The sequence below is a fragment of the Heptranchias perlo genome, chromosome 16, assembly GCF_035084215.1.
Source record: "Heptranchias perlo isolate sHepPer1 chromosome 16, sHepPer1.hap1, whole genome shotgun sequence".
NCBI classification, from domain to species: domain Eukaryota; kingdom Metazoa; phylum Chordata; class Chondrichthyes; order Hexanchiformes; family Hexanchidae; genus Heptranchias; species Heptranchias perlo.
In genome coordinates this window covers 6,904,091-6,928,623 of record NC_090340.1, presented here as the reverse complement: position 1 = coordinate 6,928,623, position 24,533 = coordinate 6,904,091, and the positions used below count along the sequence as shown (strand labels likewise).

General features: G+C 44.6%; 1 protein-coding gene across 1 annotated transcript in view; it reads left to right on the top strand.

Annotated features, from left to right (window-relative positions):
• The window catches only part of hydin (HYDIN axonemal central pair apparatus protein), a 1,099,250-nt gene that overhangs the window by 967,946 nt on the left and 106,771 nt on the right, over positions 1 to 24,533 (top strand). Inside the window, exons 74-79 of the mRNA XM_067997614.1 lie at positions 3,393 to 3,627; positions 7,137 to 7,361; positions 17,766 to 17,904; positions 19,740 to 19,905; positions 21,091 to 21,238; positions 22,149 to 22,356. Of these exons, the coding sequence (XP_067853715.1) occupies positions 3,393 to 3,627; positions 7,137 to 7,361; positions 17,766 to 17,904; positions 19,740 to 19,905; positions 21,091 to 21,238; positions 22,149 to 22,356 (1,121 nt within the window). The remainder of the gene's footprint in view (positions 1 to 3,392; positions 3,628 to 7,136; positions 7,362 to 17,765; positions 17,905 to 19,739; positions 19,906 to 21,090; positions 21,239 to 22,148; positions 22,357 to 24,533) is intronic.

Sequence of the window (24,533 nt, the reverse complement as noted above, 5' to 3'; positions counted from 1 at the left end):
AACCTATCCATTATGGAGCAGTAAATGGGCATGGCTGCAGAGGTTAATAAAAATGCTGTTGAAATAAATGGGGACACTGCCCTCCCTCTAACCCATGCTGCGCCCCCTGTAGAGTGTATGAGGACACTGCCCTCCCTCTAACCCATGCTGTGCCCCCTGTAGAGTGTATGAGGACACTGCCCTCCCTCTAACCCATGCTGTGCCCCCTGTAGAGTGTATGAGGACACTGCCCTCCCTCTAACCCATGCTGTGCCCCCTGTAGAGTGTATGAGGACACTGCCCTCCCTCTAACCCATGCTGTGCCCCCTGTAGGATTGTATAGGGAGCACTGCCCTCCCTCTAACCCATGCTGTTCCAGTAGGAATGTATGGAGGGCACTGACCTTCCTCTAACCCATGTTGCACCCCCTGTAGAGTGTATGAAGAGCACTGCCCTTCCTCTAACCCATGCTGTGTCCCCAGTAGGAGTATATGGGGAGCACTGAGCATCAGGAGGCCAAATCTATTTCCCATACCTAATAACCTTGTTCACGTACAATAAATCTATAACAAACACTGTGAAAACTGACACCATCAGTTGAAATCTTGCAAGATTGGATTGCTGCCATTCTCAGATCTCCTGAATTAGATCACAGTGAGCTGCGTGAGGCTTAGTGAGTCAATACAGTGTGTGCGGAGGTCTGAGTCATGCGATCCAGAAAGTCTCTGGTTCAGTCGCCAGCAGGCAGCTGTTCTCAGAAGGACAGCGGTTGGCTGCTCCAATTGGCCTTGGTGGATGCAGTATAAAATTAGTCAGGGTTACTGGCTGTAATCACTGTGCAATGAGCCTAGTTGCAAAGTGTCGATGTCGGATGGGGACATGATCTGGCTTTGTCTATGATGCCCTTCCTATTGAATAGCCTTTTCCTTTATCCACCAATCCAATCCAATCTTAAATGTTGACGTAGTTTCTGCCTCAGCCACTAATCCTAGAAGTGAATTCCACAGCCTCACAACTCTCTGTTTGAAGAATTTTCTCTTATCTTTCATTGTCTTATAGTTTTTGTACTGACTTTTCCTCTTTTTAATTGTTTCTTATACCTTATCATATTGGGTTCACTATTCCCAAGGTGCTCACCCACATTCAGCTCATCTACCTGATCTATTCCATTACTCATAACCAGACCTAGCAACACCTCCACCCTTGTAGGTTGACTAACACATTGCTTGAGGAAGGAGTCCTGTGCACATTTTAGGAATTCCATTCCCTTTTCTCCATTTCCCCCCTCTCCATCCCAATCAATAAGTGATAATTAAGATCTCCCTAAACAATCATTTTATTATCCCGACTCATCTCTCTAATCTGATTTCAGATTTCATCTTCCATCTCCTTCCCACAATTGGTGGTCTGTATACATCCCCTGCAGTCACCACTGACTCAGTATTCTCGCCTCTGAGCCAGAAGGGTTGGGTTGAGCTCCACTCCAGACAGACCCGGCAATGACCTTCCCTCCATCATAAGGTCAGAAATGGGGATGTTCGCTGATGACTGCACAGTGTTCAGTTCCATTCGCAACCCCTCAGATAATGAAGCAGTCCGAGCCCGCATGCAGCAAGACCTGGACAACATCCAGGCTTGGGCTGATAAGTGGCAAGTATCATTCGCACCAGATAAGTGCCAGGCAATGACCATCTCCAACAAGAGAGAGTCTAACCACCTCCCCTTGACATTCAACGGCATTACCATCGCCGAATCCCCCACCGTCAACATCCTGGGGGTCACCATTGACCAGAAACTTAACTGGACCAGCCATATAAATACCGTGGCTACGAGAGCAGGTCAGAGGCTGGGTATTCTGCGGCGAGTGACTTACCTCCTGACTCCCCAAAGCCTTTCCACCATCTACAAGGCACAAGTCAGGAGTGTGATGGAATACTCTCCACTTGCCTGGATGAGTGCAGCTCCAACAACACTCAAGAAGCTCAACACCATCCAAGATAAAGCAGCCGCTTGATTGGCACCCCATCCACCACCCTAAACATTCACTCCCTTCACCACCGGCGCACTGTGGCTGCAGTGTGTACCATCCACAGGATGCACTGCAGCAACTCGCCAAGACTTCTTCGACAGCACCTCCCAAACCCGCGACCTCTACCACCTAGAAGGACAAGGGCAGCAGGCGCATGGGAACAACACCACCTGCACGTTCCCCTCCAAGTCACACACCATCCCGACTTGGAAATATATCGCCGTTCCTTCATTGTCGCTGGGTCAAAATCCTGGAACTCCCTTCCTAACAGCACTGTGGGAGAACCGTCACCACACGGACTGCAGCGGTTCAAGAAGGCGGCTCACCACCACCTTCTCGAGGGCAATTAGGGATGGGCAATAAATGCCGGCCTTGCCAGCGACGCCCACATCCCGTGAACGAATAAAAAAAAAACCGGCTCTGAATACTGGGTTGACGTCCAGTGGGGTACCTGCGTTCGATGGATGCGGTTGTTCCCCCTCCTATCGTGAAGGGAAGGTGGGGCTCTTTAGCGTTGGTTACAGCCCCCCTAGGGGAAAACCACCTTCCCTAGTAAGTGGTTCAAGAATCTTGTGTGTGATTCTGCCCTAGCACAGAACACAATGAACAAAATACTAATGTAACAAGCCCTTTTTTACCTATGAGCTCTAACCATATTGACTCTATCCTTCCTTATCTAAAATACTGAGATACTGAGTCTAACAGTGTGAGGGTGCTGGATTAACATCAGTACAGATACAGCAGTAACCTAAATGATTTAATAGTAAGTTTGATCTTGAATGCATCTTCCTCTTACATTGAGGCTCAATAGCACCTCCAAGCCTACAGAGCCACGATGTTATCAGCAGGCAATGTTAAAATTAAAATATTCAAATAAATTAACACAGGTAGGTGGAAAACATAGAAATAGAAATTGTCAGCATGCCCATCTTCTAGGTGAGATGTTAAACCAAGGCCCCGTTTCCCTATTCCGGTGGCTCGGTGAAGATCCCACCACATGATTGGAAGAAGAGCAAGGAGTTCTCCCAGTATCCTAATTAACATTCTCCCTCAACCAACACCAGCAAAAATAGATTAACTGGCTATTCATCTCCTTGCTGTTGGGATCTTGCTGTGAGCAAAGTGGCTGCCACAAGTGCCTGCTTTCAGCAATCACTGTACTTCAAAGTAGTTAATCGCATGTGAAGCACTTTCAGATAAGACACTGTATAAATTTAAGTCATTCTTCCTTTGATTAGTGATATGAAATGAGATGAATATCAAAGCAAATGCCTTGACATTTTGGAATCTTATGATTTAAGCTGACATGACAATCAAAGCATTTTGCTGTATCTGAACTCTTTCACATCATCTCTTGCGATTACTTGCGTTGCTGTGTGTGTAGGTACAGCTTCAACAAGCGCTCTGGCTGGTCGCTCGACCAGCAGAGGCACCCAGACCATCAGCAGGTACGGCAGTGCTGTGGAAAGCAGTGCCTCGCAGGTATCGAACGTTACCGAAAACCCTCCGTTCGTGGTGGAGCCGTGCAGTGGGGTGATTGCAGCCATGGAAACTCTGGAGTTCCAAGTGAAGTTTGTCCCATTGGAGGTCGGCGAGTTTGAGGCACGGCTCATCTGCAGGTATAAGAAAAAAAAATAGGCAGCCCGTTCATTGAAAGGACTAATTATGCTTGGGTACAGCACATGATCTGTCGCAGTACCACATCCCCTAGGTTGCTACACTCACTGGCGCCAATTTTAGCACTTGATGCGAAAACGGGCAGTTGCTGTCATGAGGCATTCCCGAGCCAATTTGAGGCCCTGGCCTCATTTGCGCGGATCCGGTGAGCTTTGTGCGCCAGACCTCTGGCTGGAGAGGGCGAGAAATTGGCCAGCTCGTATGCAGACCTGGCCGACAATCTAGCCCTGTAGGGTAGGGGGTAGGAACATAGGAACAGGAGTAGACCATTCAGCCCCTCGTGCCTGCTCCGCCATTTGATAAGATCATGGCTGATCTGTGATCTAGCTCCATATACCTGCCTTTGCCCCATATCCCTTAATACCTTTGGTTGCCAAAAAGCTATCTATCTCAGATTTAAAATTAGCAATTGAGCTAGTATCAATTGCCATTTGTGGAAGAGAGTTCCAAACTTCTACCACCCTTTGTGTGTAGAAATGTTTTCTAATCTCACTCCTGAAAGGTCTGGCTCTAATTTTTAGACTGTGCCCCCTACTCCTAGAATCCTCAACCAGCGGAAATTGTTTCTCTCTATCCACCCTATCTGTTCCCCTTAATATCTTATAAACTTCGATCAGATCACCCCTTAACCTTCGAAACTCCAGAGAATACAACCCCAATTTGTGTAATCTCTCCTCGTATCTTAACCCTTGAAGTCCGGGTAACATTCTAGCAAACCTACGCTGCACTCCCTCCAAGGCCAATATGTCCTTCGAAGATGCGGTGCCCAGAACTGCTCACAGTACTCCATGTGCAGTCTAACCAGGGTTTTGTATAGCTGCAGCATAACTTCTGCCCCCTTGTACTCTAGTCCTCTAGATATAAAGGCCAGCATTCCATTTGCCTTCTTGATTATTTTCTGCACCTGTTCATGACACTTCAATGATCTATGTACCTGAACCCCTAAGTCCCTTTGGACAGCCACAGTTTTTAACTTTTTACCATTTAGAAAGTACCCTGTTCTATCCTTTTTTGATCCAAAGTGGATGACCTCACATTTGTCTACATTGAATTCCATTTGCCACAATTTTGCCCATTCACCTAATCTATCAAAATCCCTTTGTAATTTTATGTTTTCATCTACACTGCTTACAATGCCACCAATCTTTGTGTCATCGGCAAACTTAGATATGAGACTTTCTATGCCTTCATCTAAGTCGTTAATAAATATTGTGACTAATTGAGGCCCCAAGACAGATCCCTGCGGGACTCCACTAGTCACATCCTGCCAATGTGAGTACCTTCCCATTATCCCTACTCTGTGTCGCCTTTCGCTCAGCCAACTTCCTAACCAAGTCCGGACTTTTCCCTCAATTCCATGGGCTTCTAACTTAGCTAACAGTCTCTTATGTGGGACCTTATCAAATGCCTTCTGGAAGTCCATATAAATAACATCCATTGACATTCCCCTGTCCACTACTTTAGTCACCTCTTCAAAAAATTCGATCAGGTTTGTCAGGCATGACCTACATTTCACAAATCCATGCTGGCTCTCCCTGATTAACTGAAAATTCTCGAGGTGTTCAGTCACCCTATCCTTAATTATAGACTCCAGCAATTCCCCCACAACAGATGTTCGGTGGGGCTATCCCTCGGTGGGGGGTTAGGTCCCAATTTGCACATTAAAAGTGGTCTCTCACCTGAACACAGGAGGCCCCTCTGCCCACCCACCTAAAGATGGCAGCGGCCCGAGTGATCCAATGCCATTTTCAGGCCTGTTTGCACCGGGCAACCATGGTTAAAATCGCCCCCACTGCTTGTCATTTGATTTCCTACCCAAAGTTCGCAATTTTCCCTAAAGAAAACTCCTGCATGAGGCGAAGATATTATTTACTGGGCAAGTCTGAGTGGCCTAACTGAAAGAGAAAAAATATAAAGCAAAGACAAATGTTCTGGTTTTCTTCCCTCCAGTCTGAAGATAAGGATTCCTTATGGGGTTAAAGTTCCACAGCAGCACATCTAGCTTGCTTAGTTATTGGAGTCCCTTTCCAGCACCTGCTCAGTCAGACCACTTTCACTATCTCCTACTCTGGTGCAAAAATCCGATCCAGTAACTATGTCAGCCATTCAACTTCCCGGTATGTCCTGCCCTGTTTACCCCACCCAGCAGGTATAGTTGGTCTTAAAATTCACCCTATGTTCCTGTGTACCTTTACCGAGTTGAGATTTGATTGGGTTTTTTTTTTCAGCACGGGTGTAGGAAATGAATAACCACATTCACTCTCCCCGACAAAACACAACCCATTTTACTGCATCAACCACAAATCCCATTAGGGTCGAATGCTGATGCGATTAAATGGCCTGAGAAATCACATTCCATTGCAACATCATGACTGTGAGCTAGCGTGAGCCAAGACTGTGTTATAAATAAGTTATCCCTCAGCACATTTCTTAATAATTAATTTCAATCATGCAGTTTAAATTCTGATCATCATTTCCAGTGATAATTAATTATTAGGAAGTTTGATAAGCTGTAGTTTATTTATAGCAGCTGTTCACTGATGCTGATATAATGTGTTTTAAATCTGCCCTGTGGCTAAGATTCTCCTGAAAGCCTGTGGCAGAGACGAGGGCTGTAAAAAATAAATGGAATCTGTAATGAGATTCAGAGCACTGACTTGAATAGTGAATGCCTGCTAACATTAGAAGGCAGAATAATTGCATTCAGTGAAATATTCATCGCCCACTCTGTCTGCCTCTTGCCGGCCGGTACACCTTTTCATTTCAATTTATCTCCCCATCGGCTCTGAAGGCACCTGGGTAACAGTTCCACAGATAATGACAGCCCTCTCCTCCCTCGCTAACAAGACCACTCTTCCCACACAATCCGAGACAGTCACTGTCAAGAGGCAAGTCGACCGTGGAGGGGCACCACCTGGTCCCATTTCCACTCGATGTCTGCACTCACTTTCCAGCAAGTTTCTGGATAGCAATCAGGAAGTGAGATCTCTGCACAGGGAGGTTGAGGCCAATTGTCTTAGCAATCCCGCCCCCCCCACCACCATCTATGACCAGCTAACTCAGCACGAAGCAGGGACTGAGCCTGGGATCTTCCAGTCTGTATCATATGGTATATGTACTGTCCTCATTTGTAGGGGTCCAGCCACATTTGAGCGGCTGCATTTTATACTGTCAGACCCCATCATCTGGCAAAGGGGGTGCCGGTGACACATCAGACACGTCCATCAGCACATTTCCAGACCTGTCTATCCCCAATCTGCCAGAATATCTGCTGGAAAGCCTAGTTTTAGTGCCCATTCATGCCTTGTTTCCCAAAGAACCCTGGCGTTGCTGAAACCCACAATAATTGCACAGAACTTGTCAATTGTCATAGACTGTAGTTTAACCGACTAATCCAAATGAAGAATATTGCTTGTATTTGTGAAATTCTCTGTTCCTTGTCTTCCCTCAGTATCCCAAATTTGAAGGAGGGTGCTCAGGGTCAAGTGGTGGCCGTGAAGGGCCGCAGTCTCCTGCCCTACTGCCATTTTGATCTGGAAGATTCCAATTATATCTCCAGTAACAGGCGCAATCCCGAATTAAGCGGCCCACGGGGTGCGCCTCCAGGGGTGACCCTTGACCCCAACACACGTGTCATCGAGTTCCAAGCTGTCGGAGTGAACACAGTCAATAAGAGGTAGGCTAGAGTGACATTGAACGGTATCATTCAGAGAAGACATATATATATTTTAAAAATCCTTTGGTTTAAAATAATTTTCCGCCATTTCTGGGTATCTGAGCCAGGCGAATCCAAGGCTCCCTTCTGCTAGAGGCCTCTGTCAATGTTTCCCGCACAGCAGCCCCTCGGAGGGGTATGAGAACAGGCCTTACATAGAATTAAGTAGAATTTACAGCACAGAAACAGGCCATTCAGCCCAACTGGTCCATGCTGGTACTTTTATGCTCCACATAAGCCTCCCCCCCACCTTACTTCATCTAACCCTATCAGCATGGTCTTCTATATCTTTCTCCCTCATGTACTTATCTAGCTTCCCCTTAAATACATCTATGTTATTCACCTCAACTACTCCTTGTGGCAGTGAGTTCCACATTCTAACCACTCTTTGGGTAAAGAAGTTTCTCCTGAATTCCCTCTTGAATTTATTAGTGACTATCTTATATTTACGGCCCCTAGTTTTGGACTCCCCACAAGCGGAAACATTTTCTGCATGTCTACCCTATTGAACCCATTCATAATTTTAATGACCTCTATTAGGTCGCCCCTCAGCCTTCTCCTTTCCAGAGTAAAAAGCCCCAGCCTGTTCAGTCTTTCCTGATAGTTATAGGCCTGATTTCCCCTCTCCTCCTTCCCTCGGGGGAATCACCTGGCTGCTCCCCAACAACCTGGTTATGATCAAGAGCTTGCTGTGTGAGACACTGCAGGTACAAACCTGTGGCCTGTCACAGTGAGATTACTTTCGGTGTTAAATAGCCTGTTGATCTTTCTGTATGCGACATGTATATATCTGTTATTTTCTCATTTTCTTTGCATGAGAGATACCAGTGCTGAGGAACGGAACGCATTTGGCGTGCATTTATCAGCACCAGTCTCAGATACCCAGCAATGAGCAGCTTTGTGGTGTGGATCCCTGTATACCAGAACCTGTTTCATTGTATGTTACAGCGCAGAAGGAGGCCATTCGGCCCATCGTACTGGTGCCGGCTCTTTGAAAGAGCTATCCAATTAGTCCCACTCCCCTGCTCTTTAAAGCCCTGTAAATTTTTTCCCTTCAAGTATTTATCCAATTCCTTTTTGAAAGTTACCATTGAATCTGCTTCCACCACCCTTTCAGACAGTGCATTCCAGATCATTACAACTCGCTGCATAAAAAAATGTTTCCTCCGGTTCTTTTGCCAGTCACCTTAAATCTGTGTCCTCTGGTTACCGACCCTTCTGCCACTAGAAACAGTTTCTCCTTATTTACTCTGTCAAAACCATTCTTGATTTTTAACACCTCTATCAAATCTCCCCTTAACCTTCTCTGCTCTAAGGAGAACAACCCCAGCTTCTCCAATCTATCCAAGTGACTGAAGTCCCTCATCCCCATTCTAGTACCATTCTTGTAAATCTTTTCTGCACCCTCTCTAAGGCCTTGACATCCTTCCTAAAGTGTGGTGCCCAGAATTGAACACAATATTCCAGCTAAGGTCTAAACAGCATTTTATAAAGGTTTAGCATAACTTCCTCGTTTTGTACTCTATGTTTCTATTAATAAAACCCAGGATCCCATCTGCTTTTTTAACAGCCTTCTCAACTTGTCCTGCCACCTTCAAAGATTTGTGTACATACACCCCCAGGTCTCTCTGTTCCTGCACTCCCTTTAAAATTGTATCATTTAATTTATATTGCCTCTCCTCATTCTTCCTACCAAAATGTATCACTTCACACCATTCTGCGTTAAATTTCATCTGCCATGTGTCTGCCCATTTCAATAGTCTGTCTATGTCCTCCTGAAATCTGTGGAATTTGCTGCCCCAGTAAGCTGTGGAAGCTACATCATTAAATAAATTTAAAACAGAAATAGACAGTTTCCTAGAAGTAAAGGGAATTAGGGGTTACGGGGAGCGGGCAGGAAATTGGACATGAATTTAGATTTGAGGTTAGGCTCAGATCAGCCATGATCTTATTGAATGGCGGAGCAGGCTCGAGGGGCCGATTGGCCTACTCCTGCTCCTATTTCTTATGTTCATATGTTCTTATGATACTATCCTTCGCAGTGTTTACTACATTCCCGAGTTTTGTGGCATCAGCAAATTTTGAAATTATTCCCTGTATACCCAAGTCCAGGTCGTTAATATATATCTAAAAGATCAATGGTCCTAATACCGACCCCTGGGGAACACCATTGTATACTTCCCTCCAGTCTGAAAAACAGCCGTTCACCACTACAGTTTGCTTTCTGTCCCTTTGCCAATTTTGTATCCACGCTGCCACTGCCCCTTTAATCCCATAGGCTTGAATTTTGCTTACAAGTCTATTATGTGGACCACACTACCCTCATCAACCCTCTCCGTTTCTTCATCAACTAACTCAACCAAGTTAGTCAAATGCTATTTTCCTTTACAAATCTGTGCCAACTTTCATTTATTAGCCCAGACTTTTCCAAGTGCCAATTAATTTTGTCCCGGATTATTGTCTCTAAATGTTTCCCCACCACCGACGATAGGCTGACTGGCCTGTATTTGCTGGGTTTATCCCTCTCCCCTTTTTTGAACAAGGGTGTGACATTTTCAATCTTCCAGTCCTCTGGCACCACCCCCGTATCTAAGGAGGATTGGAAGATTGTGGCCAGAGCCTCCACAATTTCCACCCTCAATAACCTAGGATGCATCCCATCTGAGTCGGGTGACTTTTCTACTTTGATTACTGCCAATCTTTTAAATACAAGTTCTTTATTTTTATCCTATCCAATATCGCTCCTACCTCCTTTACTGCTACATTGGCAGCATCCTCCTCTCTAGTGAAGACCGATGCGAAGTATTCATTTAGTACCTCATAGTAGGAGATGATCCATATTCACTTCCAGAGAGGGGAGATTTTCTTCATCTCAATCCCTGAGCTGGATGCAAACTCCATTCCCAGAGGAGAAAGGACATTGCTTTGACCCAATACACAACCAAGCCGCAGTCCCACTGGTTACAGGTTACATGGTAAAAAGCCTGGATAAACCTGGGCTTCTCAGCCCTGAAATTGGGGTGACTATGGAGATATAGAAGAAAGTTAGCGGTCCCGAAAGAATAAATCGGAAACACTACTTCAGGTTAATCGACAAGAGTAGGAGAAGGGGACACAGGTTCAAACCACTCAGGGAATCATAGAATTTTCCAGCACAGAAATAGTTCATTGTGCATGTGCCCTCTCTCTGAAAGATCTCTCCCCTTAGTCCCATTTTCCTGCTCTGTCCCCAGAACCTTTTCAATGTTTCTTTTTCAAATATTTATCCACTTCCTTTTAAAAGCTATTATGGATTCTGCTTCCAGCACTGTTTCTGGTCGGGAAGACAGACAAATTTAGGACTGATGCCAGGAAATTCTTTATGCTTGGAATGATGCGCACTTGGAATGGACTCCTGGGTAGGGCAGTGAAGACAGGAACCCTGGAATCATTTAGGGAACAGTTGAGTGCTGTAATGGAGGGGGGAATATAGTTTCATTCTGCATGGATGAGCTAAACTGAGATGAATGGATTTCCCCATCTGTATCTATCCCATGATCGCCAGAATGTCAAATCTCTTTTCTTGTTTCCATTCAAGAATCAAAATACAACTGTGTAGCTACACTGCCATCTGCCAGTAATGAGAAAACATCACTGAACATCCTCTCTCTCCTTCCAAATCTTAAAGGAATCATACATACTATTTTTGATTTTGATTTTAAATCATCTCTCAGAAGATGTTTTAATTGAATAATTTTTTCTTTGAAGGCCAGGTGTGTTCCCAAATAGAGGAGGGAATATTTGGAGAGACAAGTGATCTCAGGCCGATTCACCTGGTATGCCTCTGAGAGGCTGATTTTCGTTGATGGAAGCCTGGGAGTGATTGGCCCCTCACGCCTCTCAGCTCGGGGAGACCAAAGAGTCGAGGAGAAAAACTATTCAGAACGAGAGAACAGCAAAAGTAAAACTGCCAAGAAAGCTTGATGGGGATTACTGTTTGATTGTACAAGTCCAGAGAACTATAAATCAGTTAGCTTATCGTCGGTGGTAGGAAGGATAATGTAATCTTTACTCAAAGATGTAATAGAAAAACATCTAGAAACCAAAAATATAATGAAGAATAGTCAATATGGATTTCAAAAGGGAAGGTCATGCTTGACCAACCTTACTGAATTCTTTGAAGAAGTAACAGAAAGAGTAGACAAGGGTAATGTAGTTGATGTAATGTATTTGGATTTTCAGAAGGCCTTCGATAAGGTACCGCATAATAGACTCACGACTAAGGTCAGGGCATGTGGAGTCGGGGAACAACCAGCAGATTGGATAGCAAGCTGGCTACAAAACAGAAAATAGAGAATAGGGTTAGAGGTAATTACTCATACTAGCAAAAGGTGGGAAGTGGTGTTCCACAGGATCGGTGCTGGGACCACTGTTGTTCACAATTTACATAAACGATTTGGACTCGTGAATCAGAAGTACAATTTCAAAATTTGCAGACAACACCAAGTTGGAGGGTATAGTTAATACTGAGGAGAACTGCGACAAAATACAGAAAGACATTAATAAACTTTCAGAATGGGCATGTAATTAGCGAATGAATTTCAATATAAATAAATATGAGGTGTGCATTGAGGTAGGAAGAATGAGGAAGTCAAATACTCCATGGAAAATAAGAGTCCAAATGGGGTAGAGGCGCAGAGGGATCTAGAATTACAGATACACAAATCATTAAAAGTAGCAACGCAGGTTAATAAGGCCAAAAAAAGCAAACCAAGCACTGGGGTTCATTTCCAGAGGGATTGAATTGAAAAGCAGAGAAGTTATGTTAAACTTGTATATAACGTTGGTTAGGCCACACTTGGAGTACTGTGAACAGTACTGGTCTCAATATTATAAAAAGGATATAGAGGCACTGAAAGAAGGTGCAACAAAAATTTACAAGGATGATATCAGAACTGAGAGGTTATACATATGAGGAAATATTGAACAGGCTGGGGCTCTTTCCTCTAGAAAAGAGAAGGCTGAGGGGTGACCTAATAGAGGCCTTTAAGATTATGAAAGGGTTTGATCGGGTAGACGTAGCGAAGATGGGTGCTAAATTGGGCCGTGTAGCACCAGTTGTTTCGGCTGCATGGAAAGTAAGGAGAAAATGGATGCAGTCAGTGTGCAATGCTGATTTAAAGTGATAGACACCATTTTGGCACCTAATGCTCAACTCAGCGCACAGTCTTAACCCCGACCACCTGACCATGTCTTAGACGGCCTGGAGGACCCCCACCAGCGCTATTTAAAGGGACCATGCAAGATTTACAGGTTAGTGGCTGGATTATTGCTTCTGGCTGCCGTGACATTTGTAACTTTTTTTTGGCGGTCTCCTATACTTGAATACCAGGACACGGGGACATAGCCTAACATTTAGAGCCAGGACGAGCAGGAGTGAATTTGGGAAACGCTTCTACACGCAAAGGGTGGGAGAAGTTTGGAACGCTCTACTGCAGACGGCAGTTGATTCTAAATCAATTGTGAATTCTAAATCTGAGATTGATAGATTTCTGAGAACCAGGGTATTAAGGGATATGGGGCTAAGGTGGGTATATGGAGTTAGGTCACAGGTCCACCATGATCTCATTGAATGGCGGAACAGGCTCGAGGGGTAAATGCCACTGCTACTTGCTGCCTCCTGATATGCACCACTTTCTCCTGCAAGAAAGCGGGACGTGCATCTGGGTGATGGTTGAATAGCTGCCAGTGTGTGTGGCCTATGAGTTGTGGGTGGGCGGCTTGCAACAGTGGTAATTTGTACGGGTGAGAGGAAGCATCTGATTGGAAGAGTTAAGTACTGATAGAGTTTGTTGGTATGTGGGTGATGGGGGTGTAGTGCGTGGTGCAGTTGGGAGGAGACGCCACTTGAGAGTTGACCTCACTCACCTTGACCACTCGTTTCAAAGCATTGAACTTCATCCATGTTCATGGTGCTATGCACCTGGCATTAACTTCATCCTCTGTGTTTCCCACTGCCTTTTGGGCATATGTCTGGAGGGCCTCTTGCCCTCCCCCCCTACCAAAAGGATATACGATGCCCCTCCTTCTGTCCACCGCTTGCACCAAGCTCTCTAGTGCATCATCAGAGAACCTTGGTGCATGCACTCTCACATACCTGGTACAAACTCAGATCGGCAGATTGGTGAGGTCTAGCATGCAGATTGGAAGATGTGGGATTTAGTAGTGCACAATCTTTATTCAATGTTTTAACATAACTCATTAGTGTGTAAACATAAGGACGGGACCTGCATCTGTGTTTTACGTGTGTGATGTCTGATCTCAGTTCAGACTCTGTGCAGACAGCAGACTGTTATTTTTAGCAAATAACAGGTACCATCTACCTTTAAGAGGTTTTAAGCGACATCCTCCCTTTAAGAGATTGGGGCTTCCGCTGCTGGTGGAAAGTGCGAATTCCATTGAATTGTCGTGCCTGGATTTGAAAGCAGCTTGCAGGTGAGTAATGAGGCAGGACGATGTTCTTGTCCTGCCTGTGCAGGGGCCTTTGAGCACGGGTTAATAGCGGATCACGCTACCTGCACCCGATAATAGGCCCTATCGAATTTTTCCCCGATGTTTCTACCTGGGAGGGAGACCAAAACTAGGGGACATAAATATATGATAGTCACTAATAAATGCAGTCCAGACTGGGAACTGAATATACCAGGTTATAAGGTCTACAGGAAGGATAGGGAAACTGGTAGAGGGGGAAGAGTAGCCTTCGTGATTAAAGATGAAATTACTTCAGTGATAAGAGAGGATATAACGAGAGGTAAGCAGGCAATAGAGTTTGGGTAGAATTAAGAAATAGAAAAGGATTTAAGACTGTAGTGGGAGTTATGTATAGGCCCCCTGGTAGCAGCTGTGAAGTGGTAGAATGTATAAATGCAGAGATTAGACAAGCATGTAGCAAAGGCAGAGTGGTTTTAATGGGGGATTTTAACTTTCATATTGATTGGGATAAGCAGACGAGCTCATGTCAGAAAGGTAGCAAATTTCTTGAGTGTGTTCAGGACAGCTTTCTACAACAATATGTTCTAGAACATATTGTTTAGATTTAATAATGAATAATGAGCCAGATTTATTTAACAGCCTAACAGTGTGTGAACATTTATCTAATAGTGATCATAATATGATCGAGTTCAACATTGTGTATGAAAGGAAGAAACCCACATCAGCTACTAAGATTCTAAATTTAGGTAAGGCCGACTTCAACGGGATGAGACAGAGACGGTCTACAGTAAACTGGGCAAATCTGTTCATGGGTAAAGCGACAGAAGATCAGTGGGAGGTGTTCAAAAAAGAATTTAACGTGATACAGAACCAGTTTATATCCCTAAGGCGCAAGAGCTCTACTTGCCAAAAAAAACAACCATGGATGACAACATTTTCGGCTGGTCAGAGAGCCAACGTGGATGTGTGAAAGGTAGGTCGAGCCTGACGAACCTGATTGAATTTTTTGAAGAGGTGTCTAAAGTAGTGGACAGGGGAATGTCTATGGATGCTGTTTATATGGACTTCCAGAAGGCATTCGAGAAAGTCCCTCATAAAAGACTTTTGGCTAAAGTTGAAGCTTATGGAATTGAGGGCAAATGATTGACCTGGTTAGGAAATTGGCTGAGCGGCAGGAGACAGGAGACAGGGAGTAGGGATAGTGGCAGGTACTCAAATTGACTAGTGGTGTCCCACAGGGATTTGTGTTGGGCCTGAACTGTTCACTGTATTTATTAACGGCTTAGACGATGGGATAGAGAGCCACATATCTAAGTTTGCCGATGACACAAAGATAGGCAGCAGTGTAGATGGAAGCATAAAATTACAGAGAGATATTAATAGATTAAGTGAATGGGCAAAACTGTAGTGAATGGATTTCAATGTAGGCAAGTGTGTGGTCATCCGCTTTGGACCTAAAAAGGATAGATCAGAGTACTTTCTAAATGGTGAAAAGCTCGAGACAGTGGAGGTTCAAAGAGACTTATTGGGGTCCATGTACATAGATCATTAAAATGTCATGGACGGGTACAGAAATAAATCAAAAATGCTGGCCTTTATATCTAGAGGACTAGAATACAAGGGGGTAGCAGTTATGCAATAGCTATACCAAGCTCTGGTTAGACCACACCTGGAGTACTGTGTTCAGTTCTGAGCACCACACCTTAGGAAGGATATATTGGAGGGAGTGCAGCGTAGATTTACTAGAATGATACCTGGACTCCAAGGGTTAAATTACGAGGCGAGATTACACAAACTGGGGTTGTATTCCATGGAATTTAGAAGATTATGGGGTGATTTGATCGAAGTTTTCAAGATATTAAGGGGAACTGGGATAGGGTAGATAGAGACAAATTACTTCCGCTGGTTGGGGAGTCTAGGACTAGGGGATATAGCCTAAAAATTAGAGATAAGATTTTCAGGAATGAAGTTAGGAAACACAGGAAGTTTGGAACTCTCTTCCACAAACGGCAGTTGATGCTAGCTCAATTGTTAATTTTAAATCTGAGATTGTTAGATTTTTGTTAACCAAAGGTATTAAGAGATATGGGACTAAAGCGGGTATATGGAGTTAGGTCACAGATCAGCCATAATCCCATTGAATGGCGGAACAGGCTTGAGGGGCTAAATGGCCTCCTCCTATTCCTAAGTTCCAATGGGGAATTCACAAGAAATTTCTTTACCCAGAGAGTGTTGAGAATGTGGAACTTGCTACCACATGGAGCAGTTGAGCCGAATAGCATAGATGCATTTAAGGGGAAGCTGGATAAACACGAGGGACGAAGGAATAGAAGGTTATGTTGATAGGGTGAGATGAAGTAGAGAGGGAGGAGGCTCATGTGGATCATAAATACTGGCATCGACCTGTTGGGCCAAATGGTCTGTTTCTGTGCTGTACACTTTATGTAATTGTGAAAGCTCATTGTTTACCTATATCTTCCCTATAAAGCACTGAGGACTATTTCATTACCAGCGTTCAGCTCCTTGGCTTGGTAACCACACCTAAACTGAACTGGGCTTTTCATGACCTGAGGACATCCTGAAATGCTTCATGGCTAATCATATAGTTTTTGAAGTGTAGCCACTGGTGTAACGTAGGAAACGCGGCAACCAATTTGCGCACAGAGGCGAAGATGGCTGGAAGAGCTGACAAGATAGGGAATTCTCAAGAACGTGCAAGCATATCAGTTATTGTTATTACCATCAGTATTCTCTGATGTCTGCCTCTGCCCAGTGATGAGATATTGTAACCCTGCGTTTGACAGGCTGCAGAGAAAACTGGCCTCTTGCACCTGGGCTGAGTACTTGCAGACCAGGAGAAGACCTAGTCTGTGCCAGGATCTGTCCATCCTGCGCTATACTGGGACGTTCCAATAATCTTCAAGTTGCTGACACCCAATTCAGTCCTCCATGTTCATGACTCGGTGTTTTGTACCAACTTGAATTCCAGAGGGAAGCTTTACCCACCGTTTAAAAATACCACATGTCGAGGAATAATTGCTCTTTAACTGAAAACAAACGCCAGCTTGATTCTCTGATAGGATTCATCTTTTCGCACAGATCCTTAAAATGTGCCAGATAATCAGCATTAAGGGTGAAAAATATATTCTACAGAAATAAATTCAAGGAAACAAAAAACAGAAAATGCTGAAAATGCACAGCAGGCCAGTCAGTATCTGGAAGAGAAACATAAGTTAATGATTTGGGAAGGGTGTACAACCTTTTCACTCTCAGGTCCTGAGTGACCTCCTGTGAATCTGCAGCATTTTCTGTTTTTATTTCATATTTCTATCATCGGTGGCCTTTTTTACCTAAAACACTCCCAAGCTGTGGGTGGCAGATCGGGGTGACAGACTGTTCTGGGAATAATTTTAGAGACTCAACCATTGCCTAACAACCTGACTGTTGCCGTCTGTGATTTATATGCATCTCCAGCTGTTCTTGTTTTACTTCTTTGTGTGTGAAGTTTATGCTCTTTAAGGTAGCGCTGGGCACCCAGTGTCAGAATCAACCACTTCCACGTCACAATCAGGCCTGATATCTTCCCATTTCCCACACCAGCCATACTGTATTTCTGGTTTGGATTTGATCCTGGATCCCAGGGATGAAAGGCCAGTATCGAACCCATTACATCACCCAATCTCACCCCTCATTACCATCCGTTTAAGGTGTAACTTCAGCTGCATCACTAATTTATTGGCAGGGTGAATTAGGACTAATGAAATGTCTTTGATTATATTTGTGGTGAATTATTATGAATTATATCACACAAAGAGGGGATAAACCAAGCGTGATCCACTTCAGATGGTCACGGTAACAGCTTCTCTGATCAAATATCTCCCTTCCTTTCCTTAGATCCTTCTACATAGTGAATCCAACAAATGCTGACTACTCCTTCCAGTGGATAAGTGAGAGTCTGCGGAGTACACGAGTACAGCCAGCCTTCTACTGCCTGACTGAAAAGGGACATATTGCAGCAGGAATGAAGGCTGAGGTTAGTTCAGAGAACGACACAGTTACTCCCCACGTGCACAACAACAACAACAACAACAACTTGCATTTATATAGCATCTTTAATATAGTAAAACGTCCCAAGGCGCTTCACAGGTGCGTAAATCAGACAAAATTTGACACCGAGCCACATAAGGAGGTATTAGGATAGGTGGCCAAGAGCTTGGACAAAGAGATGGGTTTTAAGGAACGTCTTAAAGGAGGAGAGAGAGGAGGGAGGGAATTCCAGAGCTTAGGGCCTAGGCAGTTGAAGATACGGTCGCCAATGGAGGGGCAAAGGAAATCGACAATGCGCAAGAGGCCAGAATTGAAGGAACGCAGACTTCTTAAAGGGTTGTAGTGTTGTAGGGCTGGAGGAGGTTACAGAGATAGGGAGGGGCGAAGCCATGGAGGGATTTGAACACAAGGATGAGAATTTTAAATATGACTCATTGCCGCACGGGGAGCCAATGAAGATTGGTGAACACAGAGGTGATGGGTGAACGGGATGGTGCGAGTCAGGCTACGGGCAGCAGAGTTTTGGGTGAGCTGAAGTTTACAGAGGGAGGCTGGGCAGGAGAGCATTGGAATAGTCAGTCTGAAGGTGACAAAAGCATGGATGAAGGTTTCAGCAGCAGATGGCCTGAGGCAAGGGTGGAGATGGGCGATCAAGCTCAGAATGTTAGGGGTATCAGTTTTGTTGACATGAATGGTTCTGGTCAACAGCAGTGGATTTTGTGCTTGTGCAAATGTTGACTAGTTTTTCAACTGGGAAACAAGCTGAGCTGCCCTAGTCGCTCAGCACCCCCACTAGCATTGAGCCATACAGCCCAGCAAAGTCCCAGGTTCCATCTCCAGAATGTGCCAAGCTCAGCTGATCTCAGCTGGGGTAAAAGTCAGGGCGCCACAACTGACCTCAGTCCAGGGTCACACCTGAAAAAAAATCACTGAGTTGAGAAACCGGAGGGCTGCCCTCACTGGCACTGCACTCCAGTGAAGGTCAGTACCTTCAGGAGCAGAGGTCACTGACTAACGATCAGGAGCAGGAACCTGGCTGATTTTTCCCAGTCCAGCAGTGCTGATGCGAATTGTAATGCCCCTATTGCCACCCTGACTGAGATTAACGAGCTCAGCACAAACCTGGAACTGAGCCTAACATCTACCTTTGTGGTTTAATTCCGCGTTACACTGTGCAATTACCGAATGAGCCATCAGGGGAAGCTCAAATATGATATTTTTGTCAATGAAACCCATCGTCCAGACTTACCACTGATTGAAGTTACCGCTAGTCATTGAATGAACCTACTTGTGCTACCAGATTATAAATTAGATCATAATTTAGCAAAACTAGATCATAAATTAGGCCAATATCAGCCCACATCACAGCCAGAATCAAGTTAATGAAAACTCTCAAAGTGCCTAAATGTGATAATTACTAACTCGGCTGAAATTTGTGAAGTGGCACTTTTATTTGTAATGTAATATTGAATTCTCTGCAGTGGTTTGGATGCAATCTACAATAATGTCAGGGAATTGTGCGATGGTCGATTTATTTTTGGCTGTTCTGAGTGGGTGTATTGTGCTGTGCCACGGGAATGAGAATCGTTCACAGTAAGTAAGTGGAGGGAACGGTGGTTAGTATTAGCAAAGAAATGTCTTGCCTGGCTTTAGATTCCTTTTATGTGTCGTTTTTCTTTCACTTTTATCTTCTAAGCCTGAAGAATGATGTTTTTGAAGTGGTGCGTACGGTTGTTGGTATCAGAATGGATTTCAGCAGTGCCAATATCAGCCCCAGCAGGTCACTCCGAATCATGCTTTAACACTTGTCCCTCTCCTCAGGTCAGCTTTGAGTTTGTGCCTCAGCAGCTGGACATCACTGAATCATTCTGGAGCTTCAGAGTTCCAGAACTAAGTATCACCGTGCCGTTCCTGTTATGTGGCAATACGACCGAGCCAGCAGTTTCCCTTGACCGCTCCCACATCAATTTCAAATTTGTGCTATTAGGTATGCTTTTGATTTTATTTATCTTAACAGTGCCCCTGGCGTTACAGCCTCCATTAGTGTTGCTCTACTGAAGCTCTTTTTTTGTTTTAACCGGTGGTCTAGAGGGTAAAGGAACCCACTTGGGAGTGTTGCTTATCCACACGGACCACAAACTCCTGGCTCAATATCGGCTGGGACAACAGTTGAGACTTTGCAATTGGTCTCAGTTCCGACTAGGTTACAGAGGGGAAAAATCAGCCACGCTTCCTGCTCCTAATTGCTGTTTAGTGGCACTTGCCGGAAAGGATGTGCTTGTGACTGTCGGACGAGGAGAGGGTGAACTCGGCTGCGACACCCATCATGATCGAATAATATTAAGGGGAAGCTAGATAAGTATATGAGAAAGGAATCGAAGGATATATTAAAAAGGTGAGATGAAGTACGGTGGAAGGAGGCGTGTGTGGAGCATAAACACAGGCATGGACCAGTTGGGCCGAATGGCCTATTTCTGAGCTGTAAATCCGATGTAATTCTATGTAATATTGCTGATATCAGTCAATCTTGTACAGACCAGAGATCAAACCTGGGCCAGCTGGACCTCCGATGATTCAGTCCCACTCCAGTCAGTGGCTTTAACAACTGGTCTATACAGAAAGCCCGATGTATTGGGGGTCTCACCATTGCACTGGCTGTCTTTACATGAATTGAATTAAAAGGTTAAATCAACTACTGACATAGTAAAACAGCCAATAGTGACTGGCTTGGGAGAAGTTCTACAGCCTGTCCTCTTAACCAGGGGTTGGCACATGGCATGGGGAAAACAACGGGACTAGGACGGCAAGAAAAATTTATCTTAAGAGAGAAATTAAATAAAATGGTAAGTACGGCAGACGGTTCACTGAATATTAAATAGATAGCAAATAGATTGTGAATATTAGCAGCAGTGCTGCAAAGTTAAACATTTGTTTCAGTGGGAACACCAGAATATGCAAAATAGATCATCTTTTACTCCAAATGTGCTGGAAGTATTTATTAAGTGCTGTGTTATATATATTACGTGACTTCAATGAAGAAAAAACATTTTTCAAACCAGAATCTGTGCCCTTCACAAAGCAGCTAGAATGTTGTGACTCTCCTCCGGGTCACGAAATCTATCAACTGGTCCCTGGCTGGCAGCTCCAACTCTGTTCATTGTATTACCCACAGGCCATAACGCACACGAAACCGCCTACATAATTAATAACGAAGCAAGTCCAGTCAGCTTCCATTTCAGAGAGGACACGCTGCGCTCGGAAGGATATGCTAGCAAATTCATCGTAGAGCCAATGGAGGGCATCGCGCTCCCTCACAGCAGGTATGAAGATCAGCCAGGATTCACGTTCCCAACACAGCTCAAAGATTCCCATCGCACTGCTGTTAATGCTGTCAACTGTGGAACTCGTTAGCTGTACCCATGAACATCTGGGTTTATCTGAACTTGATCGGTTCTGTGGTTAAGTTAGAGATACTCAAGTTTGTTGGCCTCTGTAGGATTGTATCCTGTTGTTTGGGAAGATGTTCAATTTTGTTTTTTTAGCCTTGATCAGGAGAATTCTTTGGCAATTTTCCATGGTGTCACTGGGCCAGCGCTCCCAATGGACCCTCGATCTCCCACCCTCCCCCATTCATTATTACTGACCTTCCAGTTCCAACGGTGCATGACTTAAGGCCTAGAATCTTTTGTAGATAGGTGTCACCCTTAGCTCAGTGGTAGCACTCACCCCTCTGAGTCACAAGGTTGTGGGTTCATGTCCCACTCCAGAGACTTGAGCACATAATCCAGACTGACACTCCAGTGCCGTACTGAGGGAGTGCTGCACTGTCAGAGGCGCAGTCTTTCAGATGAAACGTTAAACCAAGGCTCCGACTGCCCTCTCAGATGGACATAACAGATCCCATGATACTATTTCGAAGAAGAGCAGGGGAGTTCTCCCCGGTGTCCTGGCCAATATTTATTTCTAAAGCAGCACCAAAAGTATCTGGTCATTTATTTGTGGGACCTTACTGTGCGCAAATTTTCTGCTGTGTTCAAAAAAAAGTAATCAATTGACTTCTTCCTTTCTCCCTCCTTCCCTTCCTCCCTCCCTTCCTTCATTCCTTCTTCTCTCCCTCCTTCCCTCCCTGTGCATGGTCTGTAGCCTGACAGTGAACTCTGCATGGCCTTTAGAAGCTGCACAATGTCCTCAACATTCCCAGCAACTCATGTTTTTGTGTTTCACTCACAGTATGCCCATTGCCTTCTCGTTTACTCCAACTGTTGAGGGTAAGGTGAACTTTAACGTTGTATGCGACGTGAAGACAAAGACCCAACCTTTGACCTTAAATGTCAAGATCCATGGATACTACATGATAGTTGCAGTGACCTGTGAAGCTAGTGATGGGACAGTCACTGAGCTCAGTCCACAGAGTGTCAACGAGATCTGCTTTAGGGAGGTAAGTACTGGACAACAACTGCAGAATAAATAATAGTGTGAGCTGAGGGTCGGATCTAACATCTCTTTCAGACACTGGGGGCAAGAAAAATAATCCTGTGATAGATACTACTTCTATCGCCTGCAGCATCACTCCTTGCTCTCTATGACTTCATTTATGCCCTCCCCACAACTCTCTCCTATCGATACTACCACGGTAACAGCTCCTCCGAATGTTCTTCTCTCATTCCCCCTGAGCTCCAAGTGCTCTTCCTACTAGCAGCATCCTCATTACACCATCTCTGACTCAACTCATTCCTTCCAGAATGAATAATTGTGGGACTCCTCACCTCCCTCAGTCTTTCCTTCCTCTTACAAGATTTTAAAACCCAAGCTTGGTGTCACCTCGTCACCATGTCCTGATTATCTTGTCTTCTCTCCCATTAGTTTCAACCATGGTGGTGTGCTGCACTGTGAACCTTCACCCTTCATCCCTCTTTCTCATACTTACTTTGGTATTATGTTCAATGCTTTCATTTTCCACTGGAGGACTGCACTGATGGCCGCTGGCTGCTAATCATTCAGAGAAGGTAGTCAGATAAAGTTTTTAAATTTAAAAAAATCGGGGTGTGGGCGTCGCTGGCAAGGCCGACATTTATTGCCCAACCCTAGTTGCCCCTTGAGAAGGTGGTGGTGAGCCGCCTTGAACCTCTGGAGTCCATGTGGTGAAGGTTCTCCTATAGTGCAGATTGGTAGAGAGTTCCAGGATTTTGACCTGGCGATATATGTCCGAGTCGGGACAATGTGTGACATGGAGGGGATGGTGTTGTTCCCATGTACCTACTGCACTTGTCCTTATTGGTGTTGACGGTTGTGGGTTTTAGAGGTCCTGACGAAGAAGCCTTGGCGAGTTGCTGCAGTGCATCCTGTAGACAGTACACACTGCAGCCACGGTGGACCAGTGGTGGAGGGAGTGGGTCGATGGGCTGTCAATCAAGCGGACTGCTTTGTACTGGATGGTGTCGAGCTTCTTGAGTGACTGGAATTGTGTTCTTAAATCTAGAACACAGAGTGAAGTGATGATTCACGTGTGTGTGTGTGTGTGTGTGTGTGTGTTATCTTTTGTTAATACGGTGAGCTACCTCTACACCAGTAGTACGGATATTCTTTATTCCAACAGTATAAGCATCTCACCTCCATATTTTTCAACCAAAAAATGGGGTAAATCTTGTGCTCGTCATGGTGAGGGATGTCAGTTACTGGGAATGGTGAAGGATGTCAGTTACTGGGAATGGTGAGGGATGTCACTTACTGGGAATGGTGAGGGATGTCACTTACTGGGAATGGTGAGGGCTGTCAGTTACTGGGAATGGTGAGTGATGTCAGTTACTGGGAAAAGTGAGGGATGTCAGTAGCAAATGTAACCCCACTATTTAAGAGAGGAGGGAGAGAGAAAACAGATATCTACAGACCTGTTAGCCTCACATCAGTAGCAGGGAAAATGCTAGAATCTATTATAAAGGATGTGATAACAGGACACTTAGAAAATAATAATAGGATTTGGCAGAGTCAACATGGATTTATGAAAGGGAAATCATGTTTGATAAACCTATTGGAGTTCTTTGAGGATGTAACTAATAGAATAGGGGGAACCAGTTGATGTGGTGTATTTGGATTTTCAGAAGGGTTTTGATAAGGTCCCACACAGGAGGTTGGTGAACAAAGTTAGAGCACATGGAATTGGTGGTAATTTACTGGCATGGATTGAGAACTGATTAACAGATAGAAAACAGAGAGTAGGAATAAACAGGTCTTTTCCAGGTTGGCAGACAGTGACTAGTGGGGTACCGCAGGGATCGGTGCTTGGGCCCCAGCTATTCACAATCTATATCAATGATTTGGATGAGGGGACCAAATGTAATATTTCCAAGTTTGCTGATGACACAAAACTAGGTGAGAATGTGAGTTGTGAGGAGGATGCAAAGAGGCTTCAAGGGGATATAGACAGGCTAAGTGAATGGGCTAGAACATGGCAGATGGTATATAATGTGGAAAAATGTGAAGTTATCCACTTCGGTAGGAAAAACAGAAATGCAGAGTATTTTTTAAATGGTGAAAGATTGGGAAATGTTGATATTAATGTTCAAAGGGACCTGGGTGTCCTTGTACATGAGTCACTGAAAGCCAACATGCAGGTGC